The sequence below is a fragment of the Eumetopias jubatus genome, unplaced genomic scaffold (assembly GCF_037043125.1).
Source record: "Eumetopias jubatus isolate StellerSeaLion01/CBP00866 unplaced genomic scaffold, mEumJub1_p1.0 scaffold_7, whole genome shotgun sequence".
NCBI lineage: Eukaryota > Metazoa > Chordata > Mammalia > Carnivora > Otariidae > Eumetopias > Eumetopias jubatus.
Genome location: NW_028274813.1, coordinates 107,097,296 through 107,123,103, shown reverse-complemented (window position 1 = coordinate 107,123,103; position 25,808 = coordinate 107,097,296). Strand labels below are relative to the sequence as shown.

Sequence of the window (25,808 nt, the reverse complement as noted above, 5' to 3'; positions counted from 1 at the left end):
ATAAAGAAGCTGAGAAAAAGAGAGATAAACAACTACTGGATCACGAGGGCAGAATTTGAGAGATAAGCGATACCATAAGGCGAAACAACATTAGAATAATTGGGATCCCAGAAGAAGAAGAAAGAGAGAGAGGGGCAGAAGGTATATTGGAACAAATTATAGCAGAGAACTTCTCTAATTCGGGGAAGGAAACAGGCATCAAAATCCAGGAGGCACAGAGAACCCCTCTCAAAATCAATAAAAATAGGTCAACACCCCGACATCTAATAGTAAAACTTACAAGTCTCAGAGACAAAGAGAAAATTCTGAAAGCAGCTCGGGAGAAGACATATGTAACCTACAATGGTAGAAATATTGGATTGGCAACAGACCTATCCACAGAGACCTGGCAGGCCAGAAAGGACTGGCATGATATCTTCAAGCGCTAAACGAGAAAAATATGCAGCCAAGAATACTATATCCAGCTAGGCTCTCATTGAAAATTGAAGGAGAGATAAAAAGCTTCCAGGACACACAAACACTAAAGGAATTTGCAAACACGAAACCAGCCCTCCAAGAAATATTGAAAGGGGTCCTCTAAGGAAAGAGAGAGCCTAAAAGCAACATAGACCAGAAAGGAACAGAGACAATATACAGTAACAGTCACCTTACAGGCAATACAATGGCACTAAATTCATAACTTTCAATAGTTACCCTGAATGTAAATGGACTAAATGCCCCAATCAAAAGACACAGGCTATCAGAGTGGATTAAAAAACAAGACCCATCGATATGCTGTCTGCAAGAGACTCATTTTAGACTCAAAGCCACCCCCAGATTGAAAGTGAGGGGGTGGAAAACCATTTACCACGCTAATGGACACCAAGAGAAAGCTGGGGTGGCAATCCTTATATCAGACGAATTAGATTTTAAACCGAAGACTGTAATAAGAGATGAGGAAGGACACTATATCCTACTTAAAGCGTCTATCCAACAAGAAGATCTAACAATTGTAAATATCTATGCCCCTAACGTGGGAGCAGCCAATTATACAAGGCTATTAATAAAAAAAGCAAAGAAACACATTGACAACAATACAATAATAGTGGAGGACTTTAACACCCCCCTGACTGAAATGGACAGATCATCTAAGCAAAAGATCAACAAGGAAATGAAGTCTTTAAATGACACACTGGACCCAATGGACTTCACAGACATATTCAGAACATTCCATCCCAAAGCAACGGAATACACATTCTTCTCTAGTGCCCATGGAACATTCTCCAGAATAGATCACATTCTACATAACAAAGCAGGTCTCAACTGGTATCAAAAGATTGGGATCACTCCCTGCATATTTTCAGACGACAATGCTTTGAAACTAGAACTCAATCACAAGAGGAAAGTCGGAAAGAACTCAAATACATGGAGGCTAAAGAGCATCCTACTAAAGAATGAATGGGTCAACCAGGAAATTAAAGAAGAATTTAAAAAATTCATGGAAACCAATGAAAATGAAAACACAACTGTTCAAAATCTTTGGGATACAGCAAAGGCAGTCCTGAGAGGAAAGTATAGAGCAATACAAGCCTTTCTCAAGAAACAAGAAAGGTCTCAAATACACAACCTAACCCTACACCTAAAGGAGCTGGAGAAAGAACAGCAAATAAAGCCTAAACCCAGCAGGAGAAGAGAAATCATAAAGATCAGAGCAGAAATCAATGAACTAGAAACCAAAAGAACAGTAGAACAGATCCACGAAACTAGAAGCTGGTTCTTTGAAAGAATTAACAAGATTGATAAGCCCCTGGCCAGACTTATCAAAAAGAAAAGAGAAATGACCCAAATCAACAAAATCATGAACAAAAGAGGGGAGATCACAACCAACACCAAAGAAATACAAACAATTATAAGAACATATTATGAACAACTCTATGCCAGCAAATTAGATAACCTGGAAGAAATGGATGCATTCCTAGAGATGTATCAACTACCAAAACTGAACCAGGAAGAAACAGAAAACCTGAACAGACCTATAACTACTAAGGAAATTGAAGCAGTCATCAAAAATCTCCCAACAAACAAAAGCCCAGGGCCAGATGGCTTCCCAGGGGAATTCTAACAAACATTTCAAGAATTAATACCTATTCTTCTGGAACTGTTCCAAAAAACAAAAATGGAAGGAATACTTCCAAACTCATTTTATGAGGCCACATTACTTTGATCCCAAAACCAAAGACCCCATCAAAAAGGAAAATTACAGACCAATATCCTTGATGAACATGGATGCAAAAATTCTCACCAAAATACTAGTCAATAGGATCCAACAGTACGTTAAAAGGATTATTCACCACAACCAAGTGCGATTTATCCCTGGGTTGCAAGGTTGGTTCAACATCTGCAAATCAATCAACATGATACAATACAATAACAAAAGAAAGAACAAGAATCATATGATCATCTCAATAGATGCAGAAAAAGCATTTGACAAAGTACAGCATCCTTTCTTGATCAAAACTCTTCAGAGTATAGGGATAGAGGGTACATACCTCAATATCATAAAAGCCATCTATGAAAAACCCACAGCGACTATCATTCTCAATGGGGAAAACCTGAGAGCTTTCTCCCTAATCCCTAAGGTCAGGAACACGGCAGGGACGTCCACTATCACCACTGCTATTCAACATAGTATCAGAAGTCCTAGCCACAGCAATCAGACAACAAAAAGAAATAAAGGTATCCAAATCGGCAAGGAAGAAGTCAAACTCTCACTCTTTGCAGATGATATGATACTTTATGTGGAAAACCCAAAAGACTCCACCCCAAAACTGCTAGAACTCATACAGGAATTCAGTAAAGTGGCAGGATATAAAATCAATGCACAGAAATCAGTGGTATTCCTATACACCACAAGACAGAAGAAAGAGAAATTAAGGAGTCAATCCCATTTACAATTGCACCCAAAACCATAAGATACCTAGGAATAAATCTAACCAAAGAGGCAAAGGATCTGTACTCAGAAAACTATAAAATACTCATGAAAGAAATTGAAGAAGACACAAAGAAATGGAAAAACGTTCCATGCTCATGGATTGGAAGAACAAATATTGTGAAGATGTCAATGCTACCTAGAGCAATCTACACATTCAATGCAATCCCTATCAAAATACCATCCACTTTTTTCAAAGACATGGAACAAAAAATCCTAAAATTTGTATGGAGCCAGAAAAGACCCCAAATAGCCAGAGGAATGTTGAAAAAGAAAGGCAAAGCTGGCAGCATAATTCTGGACTTCCAGCTCTATTACAAAATGGTCATCATCAAGACAGTATAGTACTGGCACAAAAACAGACACATAGATCAATGGAACAGAATATAGAGCCCAGAAATGGACCCTCAACTCTCTGGTCAGCTTATGTTTGACAAAGCAGGGAAGAATGTGCAATGGAAAAAAGACAGTCTTTTCAACAAATGGTGTTGGGAAAATTGGACAGCCACATGCAGAAGAGTGAAACTGGGCCATTTCCTTACACCACACACAAAAATAGACTCCAAATGGTTGAAAGACCTAAACGGGAGACAGGAGTCCATCAACATCCTAAAGGAGAACACAGGCAGCAACCTCTTCGACCTCAGCCGCAGCAGCTCCTCCCTAGAAACATTGCCAAAGGCAAGGGAAGCAAGGGCAAACATGAACTATTGGGACTTCAAGATAAAAAGCTTTTGCACAGCAAAAGAAACAGTCCACAAAACCAAAAGACAACCGACAGAATGGGAGAAAATATTTGCAAATGACATATCAGATAAAGGGCTAGTATCCAAAATCTATAAAGAACTTCTTAAACTCAACAACCAAAGAACAAATGATCTAATCAAGAAATGGGCAGAAGACATGAACAGACATTTTTCCAAAGAAGACATCCAAATGGCCAACAGACACATGAAAAAGTGCTCAACATCGCTCGGCATCAGGGAAATCCAAATCAAAAACCTCAGTGAGATATCACCTCACACCAGTCAGAATGGCTAAAATTAACAAGTCAGGAAACAACAGATGTTGGCGGGGATGCGGAGAAAGGGGAACCCTCCTACCCTGTTGGTGGGAATGCAAGCGGGTGCAACCACTCTGGAAAACAGTATGGAGGTTCCTCAAACAGTTGAAAATAGAGCTACCATAGGATCCAGCAATTGCACTACTGGGTATTTACCCCAAAGATACAAATGTAGGGATCCGAAGGGGCAAGTGCACTCTGATGTGTATAGCAGCAATGTCCACAATAGCCAAACTGTGGAAAGGAGTCGATCCCATTTACAATTGCACCCAAAACCATAAGATACCTACGAATAAATCTAACCAAAGAGGCAAAGGATTTGTACTCAGAAAACTATAAAATACTCATGAAAGTAATTGAGGAAGACACAAAGAAATAGAAAAACGTTCCATGCTCATGGATTGGATGAACAAATATTGTGAAGATGTCAATGTCCATTGACAGATGAATGGATAAAGAAGATGTGGTATATATATATATGGCATATTATGCAGCCATCAAAAAGAATGAGATCTTGCCATTTGCAACGACGTGGATGGAACTGGACGGTGTTATGCTGAGCGAAATAAGTCAATCAGAGAAAGACATGTATCATATGACTTCACTGATATGAGGAATTCTTCATCTCAGGAAACAAACTGAGGGTTGCTGGAGAGGTGGGGGGTGGGAGGGATGAGGTGGCTGGGTGATAGACATGGGGGAGGGTATGTGCTATGGTGAGTGCTGTGAATTGTGCAAGACTGTTGAATCACAGACCTGTACCTCTGAAACAAATAATACATTATATGTTAAAAAAAAAAAAGATAGTAGGAAGGGAAAAATGAACAGGGGGAAATTGGAGGGGGAGATGAACCATGAGAGGCTATGGACTCTGAGAAACAAACTGAGGGTTTTAGAGGGGAGGGGGTGGGGGGATGGGTTAGCCTGGTGATGGGTATTAAAGAGGGCACGTATTGAATGGAGCACTGGGTGTTATATGCAAACTATGAATCATGGAACACCACATCAAAAACTAATGATGTAATGTATGGTGATTAACATAACAATAAAAAATTTAAAAAAAGATAGGCTAAAATTAATTTTTTCCTTTTCTTCCAGTAAAAAGTAGGTTACTCTTAAAAAGACACAGAAATGAACAGAAAACTAAGTAATACTAAAAGAGACCAGATCTAATAGTAACTCACATCTATTGAGTGTTACATATTATATGTTACCCAATATTTTGACCCTTACAGGACTCTTGAGAGGGAGTTCATATTATCATCTTTATTTTTACTTGAGGGAATCTGAGGTTTAAAGTGGTTAAGTACCCTGTGCCAGGTAAGATAGCTGGTTAATTGGTGGAACTATTCGAATCCAGGCAGTTTGAATCCAGAGCCTTCATGTTTAACCATTAACCAGTACATGCATAATATCTACAAATATATAAACATGTAGTTATAAATCTACAAAGCTAAATGTTGGTGAAAATTCAGTGGAAAAGGCAGGATTTAAATGTTGAGAGGAGCAAAAAGGGGCAAGGGAAGGCTTTCTTTTTTATATCAGGTTGAGAGACTGAAAGGGTTTGAGAAGATTGCTTGCATTTTCTACATATACGGGTCTACCCACAATACTCATCTTTGATCTGTTTCTTTTCCGTAATGTGAAATAATAATAGTCCTTATCAGATAACTTTGTTGTAGGGGATTAAATGAATCAAAATATGCACAGCACTTAGAACTACGCACAATACCCAGAAAATAATGTTAGCTTTGATTATTGGGATTTTTCTTGAAAATGATATTAGTTTATATTTTACAGTACTATCTAAGGTAGAAGGTCTCAGAATTGAGCATGCATCGGAGTTATCTTCAAGGGTTATAAGAACAGATCGCTGGGCTCTACCCCTAGAACTCCTGATTTAGTAGGTCTGGAATGAGGTCTAAGAATTTGCATTTCTCATGAGTTCTCAGCTGGTGCTGAAGATACTGGTCCTGAGGCCACTCTTTGAGACTCACTGGTCTAAAGTTGCTTAATGTATCTGATTGAAACACAGGCCTGATATACCCATTTAGGGTGAAGCAGGTAGAGATTTGAAGTACCTCTGTTTTCTGGCAACTTTGCACGTATATGTATATATATTATATATAATACATATAAATGTATAATATATAATTATATATATCACACATATAAATTGATAGAAACAATTTGATTGTCTTGGCTGATAATAAAGGAAGGCCACTTTATGGTAAAAAGTGGGGAATTGGGTCAATTTAGAGTCCAAGGTGGATCTAATTCAAGCTATGTATCCTATGGAAGAGAAAACTTAGGCCCAGAGAGGTGAAATGATTAGCCTAAAGTTACCCACCTGGGAGAATGTCATTGCCAAGGTCAGACCTAGGTATTCTGACTCCCCACAAAGTGCTTTCCACTAGATGTACTGCTTATTGGTAGCCTGTTTGAAGGACATAAATCATCACCCCAGGGAGCAGTGGAATCCATGCTGTGTGCGGGAGAGTAGTGCTGTATGCTCATAAATACTCCGGACTTGGTGAGAAAGTAGGGAAAGTCTTCCTCATTTCCTTGTTATATATATTCTCCATATTACCAGGGAGAATGTTCTACTGTGTCTAGAGATCAGCCTCAATAATCAGGTTGACACGTAGGCTCGCTTTCTCTACACGGCCCTCCAATTACTGTGTCCAGAATAACTCTTTTTAGCATATGGCGGTGTTGATCAGCATGGATATGACTGTCCTTAGCTCCCCTGTTCCCTGTTATAATCCAGTGACAACAGACATTGATACTGTAACGTTGTATCCTAGGTTGATCAAACAGCTACCTTTGGATCCTACTCTGAAGTGAAAAGGCTTCTGGCTTTTCAGTCGATACCCTATTCTACACTACTCCAAATCACAAGGGGAGCAGCCCTGGGAAAAGAATTCTCTCAAGGGAAAGCATGAAATTAGGTGTGAGAATTCTCCCCAGATTCCGGTCTCTTTTTTAGAGATGTTCCAGGTCTGAAGAAATAGAGAAAACTAAGGAGTAACCTAATTGTTTCTGTGGTCAACACGAAGTATACTGTGGGGGAAAACTGGCTGTTTCTGGGTAGGAGTCTCCATTAGTGTTCCAATTATTTGGAGCCTATAAACATGGGCCCTGGATTTAGAGGGGGTATAAGTAGTAAAGAATCAACCTTTCCCAATGAGAGTTCTGACCTTTGCCCTTGGATATCAGGAGGTGATCTCTAGGGCCCTGGAGTGTCCTGCTTGATAAGTGTCTTTGCTTGGGGGCTTTGGTCACCAGACAGTCTAACAATGTAATTTATGCTGGGGGCCTTCAGCCACACCATATCTGTTCCAACCTCTAGAGGAACTAGGGACTAAAGGCATTAGTGTGACCTCTGAGAAGGGTCAGAGATGAAAGGTCAGAACATGGGCAGTGTGTGATTGAGTCCCAATAAAAACTTAGGACATCGAAGTGTTAGGCGAGCTTCTCTAGTTGGCAATACTCGATGTACATTGTTACACATCATGGCTGGGAAGGAGATAAAACCATCCATGACTCCATGGGGAGAGGATGACTGGAAGCTCCATCTGGATTCCTTTTGGACGCTGCCCTATGCATGCCTTTCCTTGGCTGGCTTTAATATGTATCCTTTCAATGTTATAACACTAATTGTAAGCATAGCACTTTGCTGAATTCTGTGTTGCTCTAGCAAATTAGCCAGTGTGAAGGTGGTCAGGGCCCCCAAATTTGTAGATAGCGGGCCTGAAGTGAGGTTGATTCTGGGGACTTCTGAACTTAGGCTGGAGTAGAAATGAGGCCAGTTTTGTGGGGACTGGTCCCTCAGACTTCGCAGTTTGCTAAATTCATTAGGGTGCTAGTGACAGGATAACAGAACGTGAGGTAAGAAGATTTGAGTATTATTCATAGTGGGGAACTCTATGAAATAGGTGAGTTTAGGCGTTTGTATTTTGGAAAAGATGCATTTAAGGGGCTCAGTCGGTTGAGTGTCTGCCTTCGGCTCGGGTTATGATCCCAGGGTCCTAGGATCGAGCCCCACATGGGGCTCCTTGCTCAGCAGGGAGCCTGCTTCTCCCTCTGCCTGCTGCTCCCCTCCTGCTTGTTCTCCCTCTCTCTCTCTAACAAATAAATACATAAAATCTTAAAAAAAAAGATGCATTTAAAGAAGTCTCTCCTAGATGGGAGGTAAGAGACCAATATCCTGGCAGGAAAATCCATTGCAGATCTGAGTGAGAGTCCGAATAGAGTGAATTTCAGCAAATTACTTCAAGCCTTAGATAAATGGAGCTAAATACAAGTTAAAAGTGATGATTTATGCAGAAATGTTTTAAAACTACCATATGTAAATGTGAAAGAACAAAATTTTTGTGGGAAAAATCTGAGTATAACGGTCACCAACTGAGTTATACTGAAGTTAAGACTTTTTTTTTTTTTGATATTTCCCCCCTCAGGTTACAACGAGTCATTTCCCTGAGTTTTTTGGGCACCATTTGTATATTCAAAATTTTAACTTGATAGGCAATCCAAGTTATCTCTAATATACTTTCCTGTGTGTGTTCCCAAGCAAGACTTTTATTTATTTGAGATATAATCGACATATAATATTATATTTCAGGTATACAACATAATTATTTAATATTTGTATAAACTGCAAAAATGAGCACAAGTTAACATTCATAACCCCACATAGTTATAATTTTTTTATGATGAGGCCTTTTAGGATGTATTCTCTTAGCAACTTTCAAATGTAACAGTGCAGTATTATTAACTACAGTCACTGTGCTGTATATTACATCCCCCAAACTTATTATTTGCAAGGTACTTTCAGATCCAAAAAATTTAGGTGCTTAAGAAAAGTGGTTTACATATTTCAACTTCTCCCCAGATTTCTTATCATTTCCCCAAAGTGCCTGACTTTATTTCCCCCATATCACGGGTTCAAATTTTTCAGAGCTTAACATTTTTAAAATTGTGCCTCAGTGTAAGACGGATTTTCGGAAGTTAAGGTTCTGGGGTGAGGTGTATGGTTTTGGAGTTTTACCAGAGGCAGAACGATCGAGCTTCTGGAGCGCAACCTCCAGGGTAAGGTACGGGGGCGGGGGGAGGGGGGGACGTGTTAGGCTCGTTGCGGAGGTCTGGGTGGGCATATTTGGGAGTTCTCAGAGGAGCACTGCCCTCACGCTGGAGACAGTCTGGGGGCGGCGCTCCTAAAAGGTGGGCGCGAGTGGATCGGCGCTGCTGGGCCTCGCTCGGAAGTGTCTTAGCTGGGCAGGGCCCAGAACGGCCCGTTTCCCACCTGGATTAGGATGGTTCCGATGGGGTCGTAGCTTTCAGTCTCCTGTGCCATGGCTAGGGCCGGGGAGGACTACCTCCCGAAGGAGGAGCGGTCTCCAGGTGTCGAAGACAGGGGCGGAGAGCGCTCGTCCCCATGGCAACCCCACGCGCAGCCCGGCCTCTTCTACGTCGGGGGAGGAAGAAGGGGTGTGGGAGGAGTCAGGGTAGCCGGTTCCTCCCGTCAACGCGCCCTTCCTTGCGCGTCTCCCCCGCGCGCCGGCGGCCGTGGTGCAGCCCAGGCGGAAGCGGCTCTGGGACGGAACTGGCTTGCAGGCGCAGCTATGGCTGCGGGCGTTCCCTGTGCGCTTGTCACCAGCTGTTCCTCCACCTTCTCCGGAGACCGGCTGGTCCAGCGTGAGTAGCGGGGCTGCTGGGCCGACGTCCAAAACACCCGAATCTCGGCGGGCGGTGGCCTCAGAACCGCGGTCTCCCTCTCGGCCTTTGTCGCCGCCGCGGGGCCTGGGCTTTTCCTCCGTTCGGCGGGGGCCAGAGGCTCCTCGGGTGCCGCTCAGACCCGGTCCGGGTGTCCAGGTCCCGCAGCTGTCTTCCTCCTAGCTCTCACACTCATTGCTTGTCTGCCCGCCCGGCGCGCTGTTGCTTTTCTTCCAGCTTTTCCTGCAAAGTAGGACTCATCCCTGCCCCGCCCAGCACATGGGTTGTTGCGGGCTCCTTGGAGATGAACCCAGAGGCGCTCTGGACATTGTACCGAGTTACCCGGGTGTAAGGTGCAGAAATTGGGATGCTTGTTGCGGTCCCTGCTCCTGAGGTGGAGAGTAGGTTTCCTCTTCGCTCTCTTGACGTACATGAGTTAGCCTTGTCCCCTCTTCTCCAGTTACTCTCTGCCTTGCCTTCCTCCTTAGGCGTAGGCTCTCGGGCACCATTAGCTTTGGGGTGTTTCTGGGCCCAGTTTCTTGGTCTCTGGACCTTCATGGCTGTCAAACTAAGTAACTCTTAAAAGAAACCTTAGGCGAGACCAGTATAGTAGACAGAGCATGGGGCTGGGTCCTAGGCTCAACTTTTTCGGTAAAGGATTCTGTGAAGTTGATTGTAACGCAAGACACCTGTTTTAAATGCATGGCTTTGAGTCAGAGCAGTGACTCTCAGCTGTGTGATGGTAAGCACACTTAACCTCCACCCTTCAGTTTTCTTATCTGTAAGATGGTGGTGATTTTCACAGGATTGTTGTGCTTAACCCAGAGGCTGGCATAGAGTCAGCGTTCGATAAATGGTAGTCATTATTATTAAAGCACGTTATCTCTCTAACCCCCAGTTTCTTGGTCCTAAAAATGGGGCATATGAGCCTATCTCAGGATTATTTGAAGGACAGGTGACATTTTGAAAGCACTTTGTAAACTGTAAAGCGTCACACAGCCATATATATTTTTTCTGTACCTGTCAAATGACAGAATTAGGACATCCCTCCAACACGAATGTTCTATAAACTTAGCATTTGTGAGCACTTAAAAAGTTCTTTGCCAGGGTAGAAATTTAATTATAGCCCTTATTAAAAGGAGTAACTGCTCTATGCCTCTTCCTTACCCCTTAGTAGTGCTCCTTCCCATTTATTCCCTTTCTTTTCTTTTTAAAAGATTGTTACATTGTAAAAGTAGTGCATTAAGTAATATTTAGCATATCAAGAAAAGAGAATGTCAGCCATGGTCTCATCACACAAATACTGTGAACATGTGCATTTCCTTCAGTCTTTTTTCCAGTCTTTTATGTTAAAAAAATTGTAATTACATTTCATACCTAATTTTTATCCCATTTTATGTATAATTTTTGTTTTATTCATTGTTTTTGTATTTTGTATATAAAAATTTAAAATATTTTATTTTTAAATGTATAAATATATGCACGTATGATTAACACATTTATAAAATGTATAAAATAATTTATATTTAAATTTTACATATAATATCTTGTGTGTATATATTTTTGGGGGGGAGAGAGAGAGAGGGTGCACGTGCATAGGGCAGTGGGAGAGAGAGAGAATCCTAAGCAGGCTCCATGCTCAGCACAGAGCCCTGGGTGTGGAGGGGTTTGATCTCATAACCCTTAGATCATGACCTGAGCTGAAATCAGGAGTCGGACTCTTAACTGACTGAACCAGCCAGGCGCCCTTGTGTATAATTTTTATCCTGATATTTTTCATTTAACATTACATAATTTATGATGTAATATAAATTACTTTCCGTCATATATTTCCTCTAGTGAACATAAAATTTGCTCAAGATTCTTAAAATCCTTGTGTATTTAACTTTACAAAATAATTACATGCATTTGGATTTCCATTACTGATACATAAAAGTCCTTTCAAAGCCAATTTCAGAAATATTTGTTAAGTATTCTGACGGCTATGGTACTCCCCCGTGCTCTTTAAGGATCAGAATTGGCAGACATGGTCACTTCCTTGAAAGAGCTGATGACCTATAGTTGGCAAATAGTAACACTGTATTTCTTTAAAGTACATTAGCATCCTTATGGTAAAATTAATTCTGTAAAATAATCCATTTTGTTTCTATATGTAAAATTCCTCTTAGATACATCAAAAGCCAACTTTTGTGTTTATTAAAATTAGGTGGCCTTTGTGATTCCATTAATGCTGTGTAGGGAAAAAATAAGAGCAGTTAGTGAAGACATTACTTGTAAGGAGAAGTGAACTATAACAGAGGGCTTTATCATTTCTTCCCAGGTTATTAATAGGGTAGGTAGCACTAGACTGCAGTATTTGTTGAGCATTCGTTCTGTTTTATTATAATTAAAGATTGCATTAAATTAATCATGAATTGAGTCTAATTTTGATGTAAGAGATGAAGATGACCATAATGAATGATGTTTGTCAAGTGTTCCGTGATATTAGGCCACAGTATGATTTTGAATTGAATCTGATCTTTTTTGGGAAGGTTTGGTTTCATTCATCAGGAAGAGGAACTAAGGGCTCTCCAGTTTCTTTCAGCATCTGATCTGTTTAACTGCTTTTACCCAGTGGGAAGTATTTCATAATCAAATAACCAGGTTTGTTATAAATACACATGAACTAAAAATCAATAGGCCTCTGCTTGGCTAAAGTGCATGCATGGATTTTGGGAAAAACTTTTTCATTTTGTCACTCAAAGGCCTTATTTTCAGTATTCTGGGTGGGTGTCTGACATCAGATAAAAGGGCATTACAGACTTACATTGTAGACTTTCTTTTTTCTCTTTTTTATTAGCATATAATGTATTATTTGTTTCAGGGGTACAGGTCTGGGATTCATCAGTCTTACACAATTACACTGTAGACTTTTAAAGGGAAATGAAGGTTCAGGACACTTGAGAGGGCCTCAAGAAAGGCTGTATGTGGTATGAGAGCAAGTGTCTGTATTCCAGGGCCAGACCTCTTTCCACCTCATATATATTCATATGAAGATTTTACTTTCATTCTGGAAAAGAGTATTCCGATACTAAGCACAGAGCTGGCCTCTGTGCCAGTTACTATAGCCAAAATGACAAAGTGCTATTCCTGCTCTTAAGAGGGATGTAGTAAAAGTGTGTGCGCCACTAGTGAAAGTATTAAAATGTAAATACCTAAGTTGTAACATTTTACTCTACTTTCATAGAAGGAACTTTATTTTTTACTTATTTTAACTCCAGTATAGTTAACATACCATATTTATATTAATTTCAGGTATACAGTATAGTAATTTAGTAATTCTGTACATTACTCAGTACTCATGAAGATAAGTGTACTCTTGGGGCAACTGGGTGGCTTAGTCGGTTAAGCATCTGACTCTTGATTTTGGCTCAGGTCATGGTCTCAGGGTCGTGAGATTGAGCCTCTTCCTCCGGCTCAGCCCAGAGTCTGCCTGAGGATTCTTTCTCCCTCCCTCTCCGCCCCTCCCCCTTCTCGTGCTGGAACACTCTCTCTAAATAAATAAAATCTTAAAAAAAAAAATAAGTGTACTCTTAATCCCCTTCACCTATGTGACCCATCCCCTCACACACTTCCTTCTGGTAACCATCTGTTTGTTCTCTATAAGTTAAGAGTCTATGTTTTGGTTTATCTTTTTTCTTTATTGTTTTGTTTCTTACATATGAATGAAATCATACAATATTTGTCTTTCTTTGACTTATTTTACTTAGCATTAGACCCTCTAGATCCATCCATATTGTCACAAATGGCAAGATTGCATTCATTTTTTTTTAAAGATTTTATTTATTTATTTGAGAGAGAGAGAGCTCGAGAGGGAAGAGGGTCAGAGGGAGAAGCAGACTCGCCGCCGAGCAGGAGCCCGATGCGGGACTCGATCCTGGGACTCCAGGATCATGACCTGAGCCGAAGGCAGTCGCTTAACCAACTGAGCCACCCAGGCGCCCAAGATTGCATTCATTTTTATGGATGAATAGTATTCCATTGTATATAAATTCACCGCATCTTCTTTACCCACTCATCTATCAGTGGACACTTGGGCAGCTTCCATAGTTTGGCTGTTGTTGATAATGCGATAAACATAGGGATGCATGTATCTGTTTTTGAATTAGCGTTTTCGTTTTCTTTTGTTAAATATCCAGTAGTGGAATTACTGGATCTTACGGTAATTTTTAATTTTTTGAGGACTCTCGAGACCTCTACTCCTAGAAGGAGCTCTGGTTAGAAAAGTCCCTGGAGACTTGCTTGATGATGTTGAAGTGTGTAATGCCAACTCAGCAACTGTAAGCCATTCAGGTTCTACATCTGAACATTTGGAGCAAAATTATTTCTTTCAGTGAAATGTGGGAATTTGGAGATCTTTACAATCATAGCAAACATTTGTATGTATATCAGTACTCTTCTCAAACGTGTTCTCACGTCTTTTAATTTGGTTCTTGTATCCCTGTGAAATCATGAAGTCAGGTTATCTCCATTTTGTAAATGAAGAAGTTGTGGCTTGGAAATACCAGGTGACTTGCCCAAAGTGCTCAAGTACTAAGTGTTGGAGCATATGTTCACATTCAGGATTGGTATGCATGGAATACATGAATGAAATGTGTTGGAATTCCTTAGCAATCAGAACTATTTAAGATGGTGGCATTGGTGTGGAAATGATAGAGAAGATTAACCCCTAAAAGAGGGTTTTAAAATAGGGGGTTTTAAATAGAGGGTTTTGCATTTCCATTTAGGAGGATTGGAGTCTTAATTCTGAGTGAAGAAAAAAATATCTTTGTCCAGAGGACCTATATTTAAAAAGAGCATTATGTATGCCCAATAGTTTTGAACAGTATCTGGATTTTCTCATTTGAGTGTACTCAAAGTAGAGGCATATTATGTATATTAGTCATTCCTATGCAGGATTAACATTAAAAATAGAAAGTTGTTCAAGATCATCTCTACCATCCCTTCTAGATATAAAATTCTTTGTTACCATGTTACTTATTTTTATGTTAGATTATATAGTGCATCTTACCTCTGGCATTCTTAATTTTTGTGTGTGCATTTTTTTTGAAAACTGCCCCCCCTTTTTTTGTAGTATAATATCCCATTCTGCCTGTTTACATTAATATAATTCACCAATCTTACTCAGATTTCCCCGGTTTGACTTTTACTCATTTGTGTGTGTGTATGTATTCTACACAATTTTGTCACCTGTGGTTTGTGTATCTACCACCACAGTCAAGATACTGAATACCACAGGGGTCCCTTGTGTTGCTCTTTTATAACAACACCCACCTCTCTTCCAGGTTATGCCCCCAATCTTTATTCTAACCCCCGGCAACCACTAATCTGTCCTCCATTTCCAAAATGTTATCATTTCAAAAATGTTATACAGGGGCGCCTGGGTGGCTCAGTTGGTTAAGCATCTGCCTTCGGCTCAGGCCGTGATCCCAGGGTTCTGGGATCGAGCCCCGCATCGGGCTCCCTGCTCTGCGGAGAGCCTACCTCTCCCTCTCCCTCTGCTGGCCTCTCTGCCTACTTGTGCTCTCTCTCTCTTTCTAATAAATAAGTAAAATCTTTAAAAAATAAAATAAAATGTTATACAATTGGAACCATAGAGTAGATTTAACTTTTGGGGATTGGGTTTTTGTTTTCCTGCTCAGCATAATTCCCTAGAGATTCATCTATATTGTGTGTGTGTGCATTCATGCCTTTTGACTGCTGAGTGGTATTCCATGGTAAGGATGTGCCACAGTTTATTTACCTGTTGACGCACTTCTGGGCTCATTCCAGTCTTTGGTTCCTGGTCCTGTTTTTGTATAAAGTTTTATTGGCATACAGCCGTGACCATTTGTTTACATTTTGTCTGTAGCTACTTTGCAGAGTTGAATAGTTGGACCACAGACCATATGGCCCACAGCCTAAAATATTTCCTGTCTGGCCCTTTATTGAAAAAGTTTGACAACCTGTATTCTGAGCATGTGTACTAATGTGTACTAATCTGTTTAACTGTTAGAACATTTGAATGCTCTTGTTAACGATCATTCTTCTCATTTTGCAAAGAAATTGCAACACAGAGAAATTAGGTAATCTGCTCAAGGCCAAATAGCTGAGCCAGGTTTTCAACCCGGGCAGTCTGGCTCTAGGAACTGCCTCTTAACCGGTCCTGCCCTCAGTTAACTCAAAATACGGGAACTGAAAGCAGGAAAGGCACCAGAGAGGCGGCAGCTGAGCTATGGGGGTTCTCTTTGAAGGCTGGAGGGATTAAGAGGATTTAGCCTGTGGTCCTTTGCTTTCTTAGGAGAATAATGCTTGGAACAGAGCTAAAACTTCTCGCTAATTTGAACTTAGCAAGTCCACATAGGACTTTCTACATTTTTCCAGGATTTAACTAAGGCTCAGGTGCCAGGTCCTGGTCACCTGGTTTCCACAGCTCCCCTGGCAACTGGAAAATTAGCACAGCCATTGTTTTCCTCTGCTTTTCTCCCAGGGATTTGCAGTTAAGTAGGGACCTGGTCCTAGAGAAACCTCCCTGGACTAGGGGGAGGCGAAATGGTGGCTTTTAAAGAAACTGCATTCTTTCCCTCATTTTAGATCGGAAGACTATGCCCAGCTGAGAGTTGGGTCTCCTTTTAGGACAATTATCTTGATTTTCCCAGGATTGAAGATTTCTTTTTAATTCAAATATATAGCTGACATATATTAGTTTCAGGTGTACGACCTCATGATTTGACAATTAGAAGCATTACCAAATGCTCACCACAATGGTGTAGTTACCATCTGTCACCATAAAAAATTATTACAATATTACTGACTATATTCCCTATGCTGTACTTTCTATCCCGGTGACATTTATTTTAAAACTGGAAGTTTGTGCTTCTTAATCTCCTTCACCTATTTCGCCTATCTCCCCAAACCCCTCCCCTCTGGCAACCACCAATTTGTTCTCATTTATGAGTCTGTTTCTGTTTTTGTTGTTTTGGTTTTTAGATTCCACATAGAAGTGAAATCATGCAATATTTGTCTTTCTCTGACTAATTTCCCTTAGCCTAATAGCCTCTAGATCCATCCATGTCACATTTTAAAGTTGCAGTAGACACTCCACTTTTGGAGTGGAGAATTTGACTTTTTGTGTTTGGAATTCAGATGCACTTAGCCATGGAAACAGTGCTCTACCCCTTAGTCCTTAAAACTGCAGAACCAGATAGCTCAATTATATATGATGGGTAAGCTAGGCCTTGGGGAATTACACAGGCATAACCAGCCATCACTTATGACATTGTTTCTTTGGGAAACATTCTTCTTCAAGACTGGGAGTTTGTTTCTTGGCCTATCAGACCCCTATCCTTACAGAAGGATCTTAAAGTAATGTCCTAAGGAGAACATTCTTATTTCAAAGGTAGGGGCTTATCGTACAGCTTAGCTGACCCACATTGTCCAACGGGGAAGAGGATAAAAGCTTGGATTTTTTAAATTTGTATTTTCTGTAGCTGCTTTGGTATTCTGAGCCTTTTACTCTGGGAATAAGTTATAATTTTTGCTTAAGCAAAGTTGTTTATTTTTGTTGTGGTAGGACGACTCTGCTTTTGATTTGATTGTATATTTCCAAGGCTTTATTTTCTTCAAAGGAAGAATGATTGGGCTAACAAGATCTTCCACGAACGGTTTAAGGTTGTCATCACAGAATGATACAGTAAGTGGTCAGACTAAAGCAGCGACTTCAGCTGGTAATGGGATAGAGGATTAGGATTGTTTTTAGCTATGATACTTAATATATTTATAAATTTTCAATTAACAGTAAAAGAGGGCTTAAGATTTTTATCTTGAATAAAAGAGGGATGTTAAGTCTTCAACCTAAGGAGGAAAAAGATTAAATACAAGTTCATATTCTCTCCATACCCAAAGGAACTTACAAAATGTGCCCATGTTATCCTTCTAGTGTGAGGTTACACGTGTGTATGTGTGTGTGTGTGAGTGTGAGTGTGAGTGAGTGAGAGAAATCCAAGCTTAACGAAGTTGTGATCTTCCAAGGATGTTCAGCCCATAAACACTGGGGAGCCAAGATTCAAGTATAGTTCTTTTATATACATGAAACATCATGAATTTCTTGACAGCCAGAACTACATGTCTCCATGGTGGAGGTAGGGATAGGAGAAATTACAGTAAAAGATTTTACTACGAAGATGAGAACTTCTCAGGCTTAAGTTAAGTGTATACTTTTTCCTTCATGGTAGTTAGAGCCTTAGTAGATGAACTATGATAGGTTAAATAATTAAATTAAGACACCTTTATTGGTGTTCAGTTCGTTTCTTTGTGGAGTAGAGAATTTGACTTTTTGGGTGACGTTATTGTTGATGAGGGAAATGATTATAAGGTGTTTGCCTTCCCAACAAACGGCATTCCAATAAAGAGGGTGGAGAGTACAAGGAGACACACCAGTGGAAAAGTATTATGCATTAACCCACGTTGCACAGAACCATTTATGATGCAGAGAGCATTGTATCGTCCTGGACAATTCTAAGTGTATCCAGACTCAGACCTTTACTTCTGGGCCATTCAGCTGCCTGTTTCTGTGCAGCAAAAGTAAAAACATCTAGAGAGTATGTAGTGGTCATTTGGTTTAAACAACTTGCCCCGTCTAATTCCTCAACAAATAGTGACGCTTCATAAATAATGAAATCTGATAGAGAACCATTTTTTAAAAGGTTAAGGTATGAAAATTGTTTTGAATATGTCTGGCAGGAATGATAATCTGGACATGACATTGTATTTGTGTTGGAGCCGGTGCACACAGATACCACAAACACATCTTTAATAATTACTCATCCAGAAAGCAAGAGTGACGTAGGTTAAGACAAAGAGGACAGTTGTGAAACCCAGAGAGCCTGTGTGATGTTGTAGGTTCAGTAACAAATCACCTATTTAGGGTTTAATTTTCCACACTGACCTGAAGGCTGGTTCTACGCGGAGATGGGGAAAAGTATTATGCTTGGATCAAAATCCAAATCTGTATGCTCAGAGCAGGGAAATGTGTGATCATTTGGTAATAAACAGCTGAGCTAAGAAAATTGCCATTCTGTCTGAATTCCGCTGGGGTTGTTCAGGGGCTTTGTGGGGGGGGAGACTTTTTGTGAATTGAGCACTGAGTTCTACCCTTTTCCTGGCTATTTTGACTTTAACAAGTTAGCTTTCTTCCCACAAATAATTTACAGTATTTTTACCTTTGCCATCATTGTTCTAAGTCTCTAAAACATCATGTGCCTCAGTCACCTACCTCCTCAGTAAAATAAGGACATTATCTTCCAGCTTCCATGATTTTTTTTTAGCAGCTTTATTGGAATATAATTCAAATACCGTAAAATCCACTTAGTTTTGGTGCAGAACATTTCTATCATTCTAGAAGGAAACCTTGTGCCTATTTGCAGTCACTCCGCATTGCCACCCCCCAGTTCTAGGCAACCACTTATGTACTTTGTCTTCACAGATTTGCCTTTTGTGGACATTTTATTTAAAAGGAATCCTGTAATATGTAGTCTCTTGTGTCGGCCTTCTTTTACTTAGCTTAACATTTTTGAAATTCATCCGTCTTATAGCATGTACTTCATATTCCATTGTATGGACGTACCACACTTTATCCATTCATCAATGGATAGATATTGAGTTGTTTCCACTTTTTGGCTATTACGAGTAATGCAGTTGTGGAAATTCAAAGAAACTGCTGTACTGTTTTAAGAAACTGCCAAACTGTTTTCCAGAGTGGCTGTACCATTTTATGTTCCCATCAGCAATATGGGGGTTCTGGTTTCTCCTCATCTTCTACAGCACTTGTTATTGTCTGTATTTTCAATTACAGCCAGTCTAATGTGTGTGAAGTAGTAGGTCACTATGGTTTTGATCTGCATTTCCCTAATGACTAATAATGTTGAGAATCATTTCATGTGCATATTGTCCATTCATATATCTACTTTGGTGAAATGTCCATTCAGATCTTTGCCCATTTTTAAGTTGGGTTTTTTGTCGTCTTATTAATGAGTTGTAAGAGTACTTTATATATTCTGGATATAGGTCACATATATAATTCACATATATTTTCTCCCGTTCTATGACTTGTCTTTTGGTTTTCTTGATGGTATCTTTGGAAATGCAAATGTTTTGAATTTTGATGACATCCACTGTGTCATTGTATTCTTTTCCCATGATCCTTTGATCATGTGTTGCCCCATCATTTTACCCTTGTTGAAGGAACTTTTAGGTCCTGGGACATTGGATGTATTAGCTTTATGTGTTCTCCAATGGATCAGGCTTATTTTCAGTATTTGAACACAGGAGCTACAGAGTAGATGTTCTTCATTAAACTTACTCTGTTTTGGAAAATTCATCTCAGACATGTTTACCTTCTTTCAGAGTAAATTAGCATCTGCTACAGATACTGTTGTCAACCTGAGCAGACTTTGATATTTTTTGTGAGGTTTGAAAAATTAACATTTGAATGTGAAAAGTATTTTCATTTCATAATGGTCCAATTTAGGCTTATGTATTCTTTTTTTCTAGAAAACCACCATTCATAAATTATTTTCAAAACATCTAAGGTTAATTGCCAAATAATTTTTATGGTTAAAATAACTAAGACACTTGAGGCAGATTTTTTCAGACATAGATTTGAGGAGCTTGTAATGCCTGGCTGGTTTCAGTTCTATGAGAAAGAATAAAACCAACTTTGCATTCCAGAACTTGTATTTTGTTTCATAAATACAGCTAAGTCAGTTCCACAAGTTCCACAAGATCAGGGTTTCTGAGCCTTAGCACTGTTGACATTTTGGGCGGGTAATCCTTTGTCGTGTAGGTGCCGTCCTGTGCATTGTAGGATGTTTAGCAACATTCTTAGCTTCTGCCCACTAGATGCCAGTAGCATCTCCCGACTTGTGACAACCAAAAATGTCTCCAGATGTTGACATGTCCCCTGGAGGGGCATAATCACCCATCCCCCCCATAAAGAACCGCAGCTTTAGATGTATATCTAGAACTGTGACTTTGAATGAATAATAGTAATAAAATTCAAAGAAGTCCCTCTCCCATATCTATAGGTAGGAATTGTCCGTGGGCCGTGGCGCGGGGTTGATAAAATGGTCTTTGGGTGTAGCCCGTAAAACTTAGAGTCTGGTGATTCCTCCTTGGCCCTCATGAAACACTTCTCCATATACTCTCTCTCCCCTTCCTGCCAGCTTCTTCCTGGTCTTTTGTGCACATTTGTCGCACTGCGTTGTGAGGTCTTCTGAGTGCAAGCGCAGACCGTGTAGTATTCGCCCTGCCCCCCACCTCCCCCACCCCCAGTTATTTTGAGATGAAGCTGTGGTGACCGATTCCAGATGGTTACGGGGAGAAAGTAAACTTCAGGAAAAAGAGGAGAACTGAGTTAGATTTCCTCTGCTCCAACTTAAAATCTTGCCCGCTGTGATAGAAAAAGCCCCAGCACAGGAGGAGATGTGAATTTCGAGGGCGACCAGAGAGGAGGAGTGTGTGAGGAAAGGGGAATTAAGCGTTGTAAGCAGACCAGAATCGCTATACTCTTGTTCAAGCCGTGCTGTGTTGCCCTAACCCAGTTATTCTGCCGTCAGCCACTTAATACGGCCCCCGCCAGCCAGCTGTCCTTCACACGGCAGCGGATACCGCATATGGTGCACCCGGAGGCTGCAGGACGCTCACTCAGAGAATCACAGATCAGAATTTCCACACATTTGTGTAAAGTCCCAACCCTAAGGTTGCAGTTTGAACCTTTCAGCCGTGGTGGCCCTGTGGTGGCCCTTTCCGTCGCCGCAGTCAGATCTGCCCGTGGTACTTGGGGAATAATGTGCTAGTTCATAACGACTGCAGGGTACTTGACAGCGCCCACCTTAGAGGGCATTCTCATGAACTCGTGGCTAGAAGATCCTAACGAGTTGCAACAGTGTGGAGCCATTATGATTTTTTTAAAGGTCTCTCTCTGCCTTTCCTTGCTGGCTAAGGAAAACTCTGGCTTTCATTTTTTTCCTGAGTCACATTTTACTCATTTCTTTTCTTTCATAATGGCTACTTTCCCCTTCAGCTGAGGTCAGACTCTACTGCCTCCTATAATTTTCCTAATTGCTCTCTCTCCTGTTTCAGTCTGTGACTTAACAATGGAAAAGAAACATTTGAGAAGGCCTGTTCTGGGAAGGGAGGGGCCCGAGCAGCTTAAGGATGTGGCGATTTCCTAATTCCACTTTCTTTTACAGCTCCCCTCAGTGCATCTCGGACCTAGCCTCTAGGTCCCTAGAGGGGAGGCCTAGTCCCTAGGCAAAAACTTGACCTGGGGAGGAGGAAAGGGACGTTATTGAGGGCTACTCTGTGTCCAGTCTCACGCACTATTTCATTTAATCTGCAAGAAGCCATTTGAGAGGTGTGTGTGTGTGTGTGTGTGTGTGTGTGTCCGTCCCCTTTTACCACTGAGGAAATGAGACACAGAGAGGTTTATTTGTCATTCTCAAAGAGGGCCAGCGTTCAGATGCAGGTCTGTCTGATCTCAAGTCTGAGCTGTCTCTGTTTTATGGCCTTTTTTGTTGCGGTTGGTACTGCCGGCACAGAGAGGAGGTCCCCAGAAGACTGGATACCATGGAAGACACTTGTATCTGGGGTGAGAGGTGATGATACCTTGCTGTAAAGGCAGCTTCAGTTCAGTGAGAAAGAATAAAACTGGGCGAGTACTGATCTCTGGAAGGAAGGATCATCTTGATTCAGAGTGGCAGCTCTCATTTCCCTCTGGGCATAGAAAATATGATTTAACCAGTGGACAACTTCTCTTCACAAAGATTGACATGATTAGTTAGGGGAACATTAATTCTGCTGGTATCAAAAGTGTCCTTAATTCTACGACTGAAGAAGATAGGAATAATCCAAAGTGGTATCAATGCATTTAGTTTAGAATGGACTTGTTTGGGGGCGCCTGGCTACCTCAGTCGGTTGAGCGGCCAACTCTTATCTCAGCTCCGGTCTTGATCTCATGGTTGTGAGTTCAACCCCTACACTGAGCCTGTGGAGCCTACTTAAAACACACACACACATACACACCACAATAGAATGGACTTGTTTTGTCTTTTTTGTTGGAGTGGATAGGTGAGGGGTAAGGTAAGGGTATTTGTGTGTGTGTGTGTGTGTGAGAGAGAGAGAGAGAGAGAGAGATTGAAAATGGATATTTTCGGTGTTCTGGGAATTCACCTTGGAACTTCAGTTTGCTCCCTAATTCATGCCAAAGAGATTATCACCTCTTACTGATTCTGAACTAAAGAAAGCTAATGCCTCCTTCCATGTGATTGCTTTCCAGTTTTACACTCTGTGAGGGAGGCGGCATTACAACAGACGGAAGAAGCACGAAGCGGACTTGAGGACAGAGGGTTGGTTGGGTTGCTGAACTGACATGCTTCCTTGGCATGTAGTTTTCTTCAGCTCTCTTGAATTGTTCTTGTCACTCACTTGCCATGTGGGACTCTCGGGGAAATAAGTTCATGAAAGAAATGAGAAATAAATAGGAGTTGCTGTAGAATTGATGGCTATGTATAACAGTTTCTCAAACAGGGAAAGAGCTTTATACTTGCACTTAAAACCGGGGGAAAGGTTTATCCTTGCTACTGGAACTGGCTTGACATTTAACTTCGCATCTGAAAACATTACAGATTAACTATTTTAAGCTGTGAGACCAAGTTTGTGGTAACAGACTGGCAATTAATCATCTAGTATTTGTCTCTTAGAAAATGATGTATTGCAGCTCCACCAGGTGGCTGCCAGCAGTGCAATGAGACAGGCCAACATCCACCAGGAGGAGGGAGAAGCTGCTCTTGATTTTACTTGTGCATCATTTTGACTACATCAAAAGTCAGCTTAGGGAAGGGCAAAGAAGGGCAAAAGAACATTGTAGGGTTTTCTAGGAAGTCTGGCAAAAAACCCCTACAGGATCACTATGACTCAACTTGGGACATATAAATACCCCCAACCCATACACAGTTTTTGAATGGGTTAACTGTGTTTCGGCTTGTATATTCTGGTGCCCTTGTTCTGGCTGTTATTTTTGATTTTCCTAAAAAAGCAGGGGATACTGTAGGCCCATAGGTTAGTTTTGGCTTGTGACCATTGGACACTTGAGTGTAATCTGTCTCAGATGCTAAACATGTGTGCTAGTGTAGAAGGAAAAAATGCTGGTGCCCTGAATTTCATTTTAGGCTCTTCTCCTTCAGGCAAGTGGCTTTTTTTTTTTTTTTGGCCCTCAGTTTTCCCATCTGTGAAATGAGTAAACGATCCTGGCTGATCTCCAGAAACTCTTAGTCATGTGCATAAGCATTTGAGCAATTTTTATTTTAATCTGGAAAAGAATAAATGTGTTAGACGTTTGAAACCAAATAGAAAAGATGAGCGAGAAAAGCTATATTTAGTGTAGACATTTACATTTTTTAAATTAAACTGTACATTATGATATTGATGACAAGAAGAATGAGACCATTCACTCTTCTCTAGTTGTGAAATGGCACAGATTGTGATAATAAAGTCCATATGCGGCCTCGCCGAAAGTCTCTGATTAGACATAAAATGTTAAAAATAATCTGATAAGTAAATTGAGCTATCAAGTTATTCTAGGCAGCACAAGGAGTAAGAAAAATAACACGCGTAGCTACTAAAACACCAAAAGGTGGAATTCATTTTCCCAAATTACTGGTTCTGTTCTCATCTAGGTTTAGAGAAAAGAGAAATTGCTTCTTTCTGTGTGTTCAGTAAATATCTTCCTCATTTGAAAATCAGAGACAATATAAAATTTTTAAGAGCTCTGAGTAACACACATTGGTTTGTTGTCTTGTATTCTACACATTGATTAATAAAACCAGCCACCCTTAATGGATCCAAATATCCTAAATTGCAGCTAGTAAGTAGATGACACCTTCATGGACTTTATTTTTTCATGTTCGTTGAAGACAGCATTTCAAAAAAGCATAACTGAAATTTTCTTCCAATTTTTAACAATACCACCAATTTAGGAAATATCAAGAACTGGTTGTGATGATGGTAGGAGTCCTTTTCCCGTGCTCCCTGTACTTTGCCCCTTAACACATTTTACCCTTTGTGCTTCCCCACTTTAAAAAAAAACATTTAATTCGTTATTTTAAAAAATTACCCATGAATGAAGAAAACTGATTCCATCTGGTGGCTCCTCCTACCCTTAAAAAAAAATCAGTTTATACATTTTTTTTTGCTACTTCCCTTGGTTTAGTTTGCCTTCTTCCATATGTGCTTTTATCGGCATATTGCTATGCCACCTGCTTGAAGTTTGGAAGATTAGCTTTGAATGCAACATAGACTTTGATCTAGGAGGGTTTTTTTTTTTTTTTCCTGTGAGACGTTTACATGAAAACAGAATCTTTGGTTGTCATACTTTATCTGTTCTTCCTGCTTATTTCCTACCTGAACTTGTAATAATGCTCCATGAAGGACATTGTAGCTGGTTGCTATGGAATTGACTGATAATTAGTAAAAGATTACTTTAGGTAGAAATTAAGCAGCAAGAACTGCTGATTTCTTAAAGAGACAAGATAAACTCAGATTTTCAAATATGGGCACAGATCTCATGGTAATTAAAAAGTAACAATTGTAGTTGTGGTGAAAAATTTTAAGAAAGTTAGTTTCACATGCACCGTATGTCAAATGTAGTCTTACATCTATTTTAAATTTAGTTTTCTATTTTAATTAAAAAAAGGGGGTTTTGTTTTCAGACTGGTTCCTCCTAGTAACCACATGATGAAAATTTACCAATGAAAAGCTTGCATATGTCACATATACACTTTACATGTTGTTATACATTATTCCTAGCAGTCTCTTGGACTAAGTAATTTCCCCATATCTTTTTATTGAGCAAAAACTATGGCAGTGTTCTGGAATTGAAAGTTTAGCTTCTAGTTTTCTGTGTCCTGCTAATTGTGAGTTTGAGGGATATTTTCTATGTTCATCTTCGTTTGTGTCAAAAAGGAGTTTGTGGCATTTTGCCATATA

The 25,808-nt window shown here is 40.3% G+C and overlaps 1 protein-coding gene across 3 annotated transcripts in view; it reads left to right on the top strand.

Moving 5' to 3' along the window:
- The first annotated feature begins 9,606 nt into the window (after positions 1-9,606).
- The window catches only part of AAGAB (alpha and gamma adaptin binding protein), a 73,792-nt gene continuing 57,590 nt past the window's right edge, over positions 9,607-25,808 (top strand). For 2 of the 3 annotated variants that reach the window (XM_028100234.2, XM_028100233.2), the window contains exon 1: positions 9,610-9,728. In XM_028100234.2, the coding sequence (XP_027956035.1) occupies positions 9,656-9,728 (73 nt within the window). In that variant the 5' untranslated portion in view covers positions 9,610-9,655. Of the gene's footprint in view, positions 9,729-25,808 lie in introns of all 3 variants that reach the window. The other variant, XM_088024874.1, reaches the window with a different exon arrangement.